The sequence below is a fragment of the Notothenia coriiceps genome, unplaced genomic scaffold (assembly GCF_000735185.1).
Source record: "Notothenia coriiceps isolate Sejong01 unplaced genomic scaffold, NC01 NC01_scaffold00015294, whole genome shotgun sequence".
NCBI classification, from domain to species: Eukaryota; Metazoa; Chordata; class Actinopteri; order Perciformes; family Nototheniidae; genus Notothenia; species Notothenia coriiceps.
In genome coordinates, this window is record NW_011347995.1 from 12,669 (window position 1) to 23,177 (window position 10,509).

Below are 10,509 nucleotides of genomic sequence, written 5' to 3' on the forward strand. Positions count from 1 at the left end.
TCTCACCACTTTCTGAACTTAGTTTTTATCTTTTATCGGCTAGTGTCGGCACCACGTAATTCGAATTCAATGTTTCAACACTTGTTTTAATTGTAACCGAAATCATTGTTAGTTTCCACATGCCTAAAAAAACCTCAAGCTAAATCTAAAAGTTGATGGCTAAATAAGAGCGTTTGAGAAATTGTGCAAGGCTTACAGTAATAGTCCGAATAGTCGATTCAACGTTTCATTAATCGATAGATTAATCGATTATCAAATTAGTCGTTTGTTGCAGCCCTATTGTAGTTATCCCATGTATAAATAAAACGTGTTATTCAGCAACCCTTGCAATTTGGGATTTTATTTTTGGTTGGTAGACCTCGGTGAGCTGGTCATTTCAAAAGTAGCTCACGAGCCAAAAAAGTGTGGGCACCCCTGCACTAGACCATTAATTATTGATCGATTAAGTTATTAAGACATTTTATGATACAAAATGATCAATCAGTCACTGGTAACGATTGTACAAATGTAAGTGTTTGCTTGGTTGTAGTATTGTTACTTTAGGTTTCTGATTTTTAGTCAACCCGAATTAAATACCACTTTTGGCACTGATAAACTTTAATTGACATTGTAATCATTTTTTATGTTTTAATTAAAAAACCCACTATCTCTCAAAGAATGATAACAAAAATGAAACTCACTAGATCCTTTTCTTTGACCTCCCGCAGAAGCAGAGCAAGTGACTGGGTTTCTACTGCCCCACAGGGAACAAACTCACACAGAGTGCAGTACAAGCCATCTAGAAAGACTGAGAGACATACACAAAACATAATGCATCAATGAAATGTTCAGAAACTCTGCACAAAAAGATGGTTTTTTTCTAGTATATTCTAAAAGCACACCTTCACCAGAGAAGCAGCTTTCAAAGACGGCTTTTGGCAACAACTGTCTCAGATCTGACATGGATATTGCTTGATCAATTTTTACCACTGGTGGCCTTAAATGGAAAAGATAAAACAAAAGCACAAAAAAATGGATTATATAATCAAACTTTTCAAAGATATTTAAGTATTAAAAGTCAGTATTTTTAAATGTTTCACATTTTAACTTACAGTTCTGCAGGAATCAAGGCCCCTGCCGTAGTCCTTAGCCCAACATCATAGAACTGGGCCCCTAGTTCAAGCTGACCCCTCCATGGAAGGTAATGAGGAACTGGAGTAAGAAAAAACTATTAAAAGGACTGTTTTTTAAAAAGGGAGGATATTCATGACATTACAATTTCAATCTAAGCGATCGCTTACAGAATCAGCTACCATTCATCATAGGCTTTAGTAGGCTCACTTTAAAGGCTAAAGTGAAGACACTGGTAAAGTGGGAAACATCAAAACCAAAATAAATCTAAGGGATAAATTGGTAACAAACATGTCCTGCTATCTTGTCAGGAGCCAAAGTTGGGCAAAATGTTGGCTTAGTTGATTTGGGGGCATAAACAAATCCATTCATTTACAATTGGGGGGTTTCTAAGCAGTTTACAGAATTCTATCATCTAGTTAATTAATCCAATCGCAAATGTTATATTTAAAATATATTACTTACCAAGTTTTCTCTCCACTCTAAAGAAAGATAAATCAGGCAAACAATTAATTGATTTGACTTAAAGATTCTCAATTTGTAAGAATTGGAATAGTTTATTACTCAGGGTTGAGTCATGCTTTGTTGTAACGATACAGTACCTTTTCTCTGGGGATGCTACAGGTGTTGCTTTGGTATCCGTATATGAGAATGATACAATTGCAAAAGGACAGGCAGCACTGGGAGATTGGGCTGTAACATTGCTTTCATCATTTAGCAGCTCATACATGTAATACTGCAAAGACAAAAATAGACAGAGTTGAAATGCCTGTTGTCTACTCCCCAATAGGTTCAAAGGGTTCATCTGCACAGAAAAATAAGAAATACACATATTATCCTCACTGATGATTTTCATCACCAGTCACATTCTTACCTGGGTTCTCTCAAAGGCGAGAAAGGAGCTTGTTTTAGCAGACACTGAAGGCAACTGCTCCGACACATGACAGTCGAACCCTGCAGTGGGTCTAGTGAGATTCTGCGTGTAGTTCTCTGAAACGTTTTTGACTCTACCCTGTGGTAAAAGAAAGCACAGTGATGTTGTTCATTACATGTTTTCTTTGAATGAAAAAAGGAGCAGGGGGACCTATTAGGCTAATTTTCAGGTTCATATTTGTATTTTGTTGCACTACTGTGTAGTACATGCTTTAATGTTTAAAAAAAAGGTCTTTATTTTTCTCATACTGCCTGTGCTGCAGCACATCTGTTCACCCTCTGTCTGAAACCAGAGCCCGGACTACTCTGATTAGTTAGCTGGTCGGCTCTATTGTGATTGGTCAACCACTTAGGTGTCCCGCCCCTAAGCCTATCAAGTACAATGTGTTGGAGTGCCAGCCAATAGAAGCGCAAATGTTACAGAGCAATGTCATTATGTTACAGGGGGAGAGGGGAGGGGGGGGTTGGGAGAGAAACTCCCTGTCGTGAACTTTGGGATTTTAGCCTTTGCATAACTTTTACATGCACAAAAACATATACAGACACATTACTGGAAGGGGTGAAACCCTAAAGAATAATAGGGCCTATTTGAGACAATTATTTGAATACCTTTGTCAGCCTGATGATGGCAATGTATCCAGATTTCCCATGATACCAGCGATTCAGATCCAAACAGTCAGAGTACATTGATATGTAAACACCTGAGTAAAAACACAGAGAGATTAACTTAATATGTGTGCAGTTAAAAATAAGTGAAGGAAGGGTTTCTTATCAAGATTTGAGGACATCATAAGCAACTACAATAATTAACTTCAAAGTGACTGATCCCAACAACTGACACTCCTACAGCAGCGAGGCCACACCTTGAAGCTTGTGGGCATTCAAGGTCACACAACAGGATTGACAACTATCTGAACAACCTCACCCACTGCAGCTGAACAATGTTGTATTGTACAGAATGTCCTTTCTAGACCATAAAACATGAATTACTCTACATTTACTCAAACAAGTTTCCTCTTCCCTCAGCAGGAATAACCTCTAATGTTTGTATTCTACTAGTTACTTTCACTACTTCTAATGTATTTTAGTAAGGATTTAGTTCAATCTTATGGACATAAATCCAACATTAGCTGGTGGAAGTATAGGGGCAGGTGTTGATGCTTCCTCATAAAAAGCCACTTTTATTGGAGTGTTCATGTCTGGCAAAGATAATGCATTATCTTTAATAAGGTACGTAAGGTATTCAAATGTTATTAAAATATAAAAATATATAATTCAATGATTTCAATGGACTGACATTATAAGATACTTGACAATAAGGGACAGTTAGTGACCTTTTCTCAGTTTGAAATTCTGAACAAAGGGGGCCAAACAAAGGGCCAATAACCGGTCTGGTAGGTTTATACTCCTCCACCAGCAATGTTCAGAAAAAGTGAGATAAGTTATGACAGATTAGAAAAAGACTAACTTCATGAGCTTTCCAAATGTCTCTTTCTGCCATTAAGGAATGCTTTTGTCTGTTTTGATGTTAAAAAAAAACATAACTACACAGATTGAAACACGCACGGGTGTGAAGTATAACACAGTTTATGACCCCTTGCAACACTGCTACATGCAATGGCATGTGAGACAGTGGAGCTGGATTTCATGTGCTAATACAGTGTGGTTTCATTGCAACGTTTACAGAAGAACTGGGACTTTGACCAATATCTAAACATGTTGTCTTCCACACGTCACTTATCACAGAAAAGAGAGGGTGGAAGGTTAACAGACAATATCTCTGAGAGGAAACATTCCCATATTGTAGGAATAAAAGTAACAGGAAATAAAAATGCTGAATTAATTGTCTAACTGCTTAAGAAACAATTCATATCCTGTATAGCTGTGCACTAATTTACAGTTTCTGTTTCACTAAAGAAATGCTTCCACTTTCATTTGTATACATTTGTACAGTTTTAACTTGCTTTCACTTTCAAAGGCAAGGGAGCACCAGGCAATTGACACATATTTTTTCTTGGAGCATGATCTGCACTAAATACTTTGAATAGGCCACATGCAATGTAATGGGCAAAGCTAGAAAGATAAAACCTTGGGATATATACTTTAACTAAATAAGAAAGGATTTATGTAATTCTTTGCATGTTTACCAAATAACCAGTAAGTATATCTATGTTAAATGTTACAGAAATGGTTGTGTAAAAATTTCAACTCTGTCTTCTCTGATTAGCAATACAACTTCTTGTTTTCTGTTCTGTTGGGCTGATACTGAAATGTCACTGTGATCTCACTGCTGGTTAACAGTGGCAGTATGAGAGAGGGGGAAATGCTAAATCATTATATTTTACCTTTGGAAGGATTTCCCAGAGTTGTGCATGTGCTGTTTCCTGTGAGCACGCCAGTTTCTCCAAGATCATTAGCCTTTAAATAAATACAAATATCAGTTACGGGAAAGATCTAGAAGATTTGTTGGAGCATGTTTTTCTCAGGCGTGCCAACATTTCAAGTGTATTACCTTGTTGACATCGTCGAACAGCAAAAACCCATAGGATTCTTTCAGATCCTCCTCTGAATATCCTACTTCTCTTCTCTTTGCTCGGAAGGCATAATACTGTTGTGAAAGAATACAAAATATTTGTTCAGTCATTAAGATTTCATGTTTAAGGTTCCTGTAATTATTAAAGGGCAGTTTCTGTGTTGTCGAATTAATTGCATTCTTTGACCTTATATTTCTTACATAGAAGGATATATACACATTAAGTATCCTAGTAGTTAATGATAATGTTAAAAGGATACAGTATTAATAAGGGTAGGCCTATATTTTTTTTATAAAATATGCATATTTAAAGGCTTCAAGCCCTGTGCAGCTTTTAATAAATGTAAACGGTTGTAAGATTAAGAATTACGTGTGGTTTAATATTTAATGACATTTATAGCCATTTATAGACATGAAAAATAAGATTTTGACTGACCTTTTCTTCCAGTGCTGGGTTTTTTACCAAGGCAGCGGACTTGTACCTAAAAGACTGCTTTGACTCCTCATACAAGTACGCACTTTTAATTGGAGTCAGAATATTGTTTTGAAAGACGAGAGAACTTTCTGAGACGGGTACTAAATGGCCTAGAAGAGAGAAGAAGAAAAAACCATGAGTATCAAATCCAAGCGACAATGCGAAAATCAAACCAAATGTTATTTTTTCTACAACAACAACAAAAGTTTCCGATAACTATTTGTACTGTGAGAAATTAGACCTTTTTCTACGTCCTTTTTTTTGGTATAATCATCCACAATTAGTGTATGTCTATCAGGAAATAAATATCCGATCTAAATATGTTGTTAATCCTAAAAGTGAAAGTCACACGAGGAGAAAAAACTGAAGAAGATCGTCACCTTTACTCGAGGCACCACCATTCCCACTTTCCATTGCTGAGCACTTATGAAATCGGTCTTTCTCCCTTTTCCCTTCGTTCACGACAGTTGTTTCTCGTTTTAAACCTATCAACAGACATATAAAGTCCCGTGTATCCTGTTACCAGTAAAGATTTTGAAGTAACTTGAGCTGTCGCCGCAGCTTCGATAGACATATTTATGCGACACAACCAGGAAGTTACAAAATAAGCGACAGTCCGGACACGTAGACACAAAGATATCCTCTCAAATACACTTTTAAACAGTTCCGTAGGTCAGTAAATCCGCGTTATTTAGAAAGGTCTTCAGTTATTCACGCTGGGGGATCGAACCGAACGCGTTCGTCACGAAAAAGAAACAGAAACCTATCGAGGGCGAAAGCATCCATCTTGAAACTGTCCTCGACCAAACTGAGGCTCTGGTAGAGCCAGTCTGCGCTTGCGGCTCCCTACCCCTCCCATTATGTGTTCCTATGTGTCGCGAGAAACATTAATGATTGCTAATGCTAACTGTAAAACGTACTAACACTGAAAAAGGACTACGTTTTGACTCTGAACACGATAAAAAACCTGGCCGTGTTTGAAGGTTACAGTGTGGTTTCTACAATACATGAAGGCTCAATGAACATAGTTGAGCTACTACAGACTGCAGGGGAAGTTGGGAGTCATTGCTAACACATATTTCACTTTTACACAGTTTAGCACACACTCACATTTAAAGCAGCACCAAGCCTTAGTTCCCGGTTTTATCTTTGCTAGTTATATAATTCAATGCGAAATATTTATAAACTAGGGATACAATCAGTTAATATTCTTATTATTTTCAAGAATAATAGTTTGGTAAAAAAAATATTGGAAAATGTTTATCTCAGTCCAAGTTTGGAGCTTTTGTCAAATGTAAAATGTGGGATATAGGGCTGTATAAATAAACGTTGGTTGATCGACTGATCAACTTTGTAGCCAAAATACAGACACTCAGGATCGGAAGAACAATATTTCCCCATTGACATCCATTGCAAAATGTTTTGACATTTTGTATCACTTTTCCGATCCCAGGATATTTTTTTTCTTTTTTCCACCATATTGAGACTATCTCTGGTGTTCTTTTTTGGATGTGACTAATAGATTTCATTATATTTTATTACGTAGGCCTACAGCAAGCCCTTCTAGGTAATTCAAAATGATGTATCTCATTCACCAGCTCTATGACCTCTTATTACAGGCTAAATAATGTCACCAAAAAATATTTTAAATGTATTTAATTATTTAATTATGACTCTATTGCCTCATCTAAGAAAAATAGTTGGTTAGATTCTACTGCAATACTATAGGCTATTGGCAAATGAGTAATCTAGGTTGTATAGAAATATTTATAAAGTATTATTTATTTACTATAGAGTTTTGAAAACATGCATAAAATGATCGCACAACTGATTGAGGTTTTTTGATGAGTAACAGTCCATGCTGTTGTTGAAATTGTTCGCCCATTTAAATCTAATCACATTCACATTTAAAATGTAAAGAATTACACCTCCTCGACATAAAATTAATGCAGTTGCTGCATTTGGTAAAACAAAAGCAAATCCAAGTCTTAACACATCAAGGATTAGCATTAGTGTAACACTAGCTGGAGTTAGCGATGTTAGCTAGTTCAACCCATTGCCTGTATGGTCTAACCACGCACACAAAAAAAGATTCCCACCTTTGCACTTGGAAATGTAATCAATATAGGGATGTATCATTTTGATTTAGCTTTATTAAAAAGCTTTCTTTTAAAGGGGGAAATGTGACCAAGTTAGCTAGTACTGATTGTGCTTGCTAACATTAGCGATCGAGATCATGCACAGGTTAACAAGCAATTAAATAAATACATTTGTTTCATATATTATTTGGTTTTTAGTTTTTGTCTATTTTAGTCCAATATATAACTTGAATGCAGTGGTGGAAGAAGAATTCAGATGCGACACATGGGCCCTTCACTTGAGTAAAAGTACCAATAAATGGTTGTCAAAATATTTCATTACAAGTCCTGCATTAAAAATCTTAAAGTACAAAAGTATCATTAGTCAAATGTACGGAAAATATAAAAATGTAAAGTAATCATTGTGCAGAAAAGTTGCCTTTATGTGTCTATATTTATTTATATTATATGTGACATTTCTAGATAATATTGTTGCAGTGAAATTTTTCTGTAGTTGACCAACAAAGTTCTGATTGACTTTTTTGTAAAATATTTAAATAATTGGACTCTTTCGTGATTTAAAGAGTTAATCCACTAGTTTAATGTTTGTTGAAAGGATTACAATTACATTATTTCCCTTTTAAATGTAGTGGAGTAGTACCAAGAAGCATTAAAGGGCCCATGTCATGCTTTTCCAGTTATTAACCGTCCCCTTGTGTGTTATGAAGGTTTTTATGCATGTAAACGAGTCAAAAACCCTCAAAGTGCACCCTGTAGCGAGTAAAACTCTAACACAGTCTATGCTGCCCCAAAACGCCTCGTTGGAGATTTCTCATTTTCCATTGTTTAGTTCCTGGGTACTGTGACGTGTGAATACCCAGAGGCCACACCCTCTGCCAGCATTTCACGAAACAAAGCTTCACAAACCTTTCAGCGATTCATGCCGGATATGTACAGCGTAGGGCACTGAAGAACGATGCTGTTCCTACTTTGTTTGGACCAGCGGGAGATTCGGTACACAACCTGTAAGTATTCATTGTTGTTTGTGTATTTATGATGTTTAAAAAAAACAAGGTATTCCACAACTGTTTATCAACCAAGTGTAATAATATAGGTTAACCAAATGAATACTGCACCCTCCCTATATTACGGTGTCACTTGTCTTATATGCTTTGACAAGACTACCACATCAGACACAAAACTCGTAAAGTACTACTCCCTACGTAACAGTTTCTGGTTACGGTTACTTTGTAAAAGGGGAGGACAAGTACTCAGTAATTTAGTGAGACCTTTACTAACGGTAACTCCCGAGTGTGGAGAATACGACAAGGAACGGGACCCGATTAGGGGAACGCAAGATAAATGAATAAATAAAATGAGTGTTCTCGTCGTATTTATCAAGAGACATGGAAATTCAACCATCTGTACTCGGAACCGGGGTGTCGATTCTGTTCAACAGGAGGAGGGGAGAACAATTGTTCTTATCTTGAGGAACAAGCTAGTCCGTAGACTTTTGACCCTATCAGGTAATATAACTTACTAGTAGCGCCTTGTTTTCTGTTTGGGGTTACGTTTTGTGCTCTTCTTGTTTGTGGGACGTGTTATTACTTTTTCCGTCCTTTGCTCCCAATATTATTTTTGTGTTTACGAAGCGTTAAATATCCACGACGTACATAACGGTTACCTAATAAATACTATCTTCCGAATTAAACTGTACTTTTTTTTTTTTCGTAAACCTACGCTTCTAGATATTCATGAGTCGCCCGCCTGTTTTTATTTTGTGTGTATTTGTTCGTTTGTTGAGTTCATGACATTTTCGTGTACCAACCAAGTGGTTAGTCGTGACAAACTGGACTCGTGTCTCTCTCGTCTAAACACAGGGAAGCAATCAACTACGGACAAAATAAAACACGTCAACATCAGGCTCCCGCCGACGGCTCCTGTCCAGTACGAGATTTAACCTCATCCCCCTTTGTTCTAGAAAGTCCCAGATTCATAGTTGTCCACTCTTTTTTCAGTGAAATTGTCGGGTCTCCTCTACTCGCGTCATCGTTCCGCGCTCGAGAACAGGTTGGATACATTAAATTGTGATCGCATTCACTGTTTGATGTGAATACGCTGGTACTGTCGTTCGCGTTATAAGACAAGAATAATTGTCAGTTCAAGTTTATAACGAGAGCGCCCATGTGTAGAATGTATTTTTAACTGCTTGTTGTATGTGCGGAGGTGACTGACCGCTTTAGAAAAACCAACTATGTCTGTCCAAGACAGCGAATCCGATAGAGGAAACTATGAATCGGAACTAACTCAAGGATTTATACTTCGAATTATTACATACCATACTATAAGTTAATCCATAGTCGTTAATACGTTGTTGGTTATATTTACGGAGGTTAATGGTCACGTCGTTATGAAGGAAATCAAAGGAATTGCTATGTTGTATAGCGGTTAGACGTGTAATGATTGATTTTAGTATGGTTCGTCTCGTTTGTGTGACGCCAGTGTTTTTCCTCATACCTAACGTCCCTAGTGTTGTTCCTGAGCTATACGGAATTAGTTGTAGCTATGATTATGAAGCTATGATAATTTATTAAGTACTAATGAATTGACAATGTCTTCGTAGCAAGTAGGATAAAGATGTCAAAAGGTACAGTAACTGTGTCATTGATTTACCCGTCCGAAACCAAATATGACTAACATTTAACTGACAAATATTTATGTTCTCGTTGTCAGATGAGTGTAATGGGGAAAAGGTTATGAACCAGTTCGTTTTATTCCGTCATCGACGCGTCGTAATATTGTCAATTTCCAGGGTACTAGTTGTACTACAGGGACAAGGATGACTAGTATTAAGGTTAACAACTCCTATGATTTTATTCTTCACATAAAGATGACGCACCAACCGTGTCTAAAGTTTGAGTGTGATCCCAAAGAGTAGAACTTGTCTGAGACTATTACTTGTGCATACACTCGCTTAATGGCCATAAAGTGAGGACAGGGATAATTGGCTCCGTCACAACCTTCGAGCGACGGGGCGTAAGAAGTAGTGAGCTGATGCGGAGGAGGGACACCGGGTCACACGAGACAACAGTCGCTTAACTCCGAGGCAACGACCGGAAGCGTGCGTAACGACCGTACTCGACTGTGTCTACCGGTCGTTGATCCGGACGGGCACAAGACGGCTATGTCACTCCTTTGCTCTCGCTTTGCAGTAGGACTCTGTGTTGTTGTTTGGTTGAGTGCGGCTTCATTGTATTTGTTAAGATTCGATCACATAATCTATCCTCTATTTTTCCATTTTTTCCTACATAGTTGCATACTCTTACCCAGACGCTCTCGTTAAAGCATCGTCAGGTTTTTTGCAAATGGGTAAGAATAGT

The 10,509-nt window shown here is 37.4% G+C and overlaps 1 protein-coding gene across 3 annotated transcripts in view; it reads right to left on the bottom strand.

Annotated features, from left to right (window-relative positions):
- tasor2 (transcription activation suppressor family member 2) overlaps positions 1–5,936 on the bottom strand; it is a 17,325-nt gene extending 11,389 nt beyond the window's left edge. For 2 of the 3 annotated variants that reach the window (XM_010775066.1, XM_010775065.1), the window contains exons 1-11: positions 5,432–5,936; positions 5,013–5,161; positions 4,556–4,651; positions 4,389–4,461; positions 2,653–2,744; positions 1,985–2,122; positions 1,713–1,846; positions 1,576–1,592; positions 1,092–1,191; positions 882–976; positions 681–787 (exon numbers count right to left, since the gene is read on the bottom strand). In XM_010775066.1, coding sequence (XP_010773368.1) covers positions 681–787; positions 882–976; positions 1,092–1,191; positions 1,576–1,592; positions 1,713–1,846; positions 1,985–2,122; positions 2,653–2,744; positions 4,389–4,461; positions 4,556–4,651; positions 5,013–5,161; positions 5,432–5,465 — 1,035 coding nt within the window. In that variant the 5' untranslated portion in view covers positions 5,466–5,936. The remainder of the gene's footprint in view (positions 1–680; positions 788–881; positions 977–1,091; positions 1,192–1,575; positions 1,593–1,712; positions 1,847–1,984; positions 2,123–2,652; positions 2,745–4,388; positions 4,462–4,555; positions 4,652–5,012; positions 5,162–5,431) is intronic. The other variant, XM_010775067.1, reaches the window with a different exon arrangement.
- Positions 5,937–10,509: the final 4,573 nt, after the last annotated feature.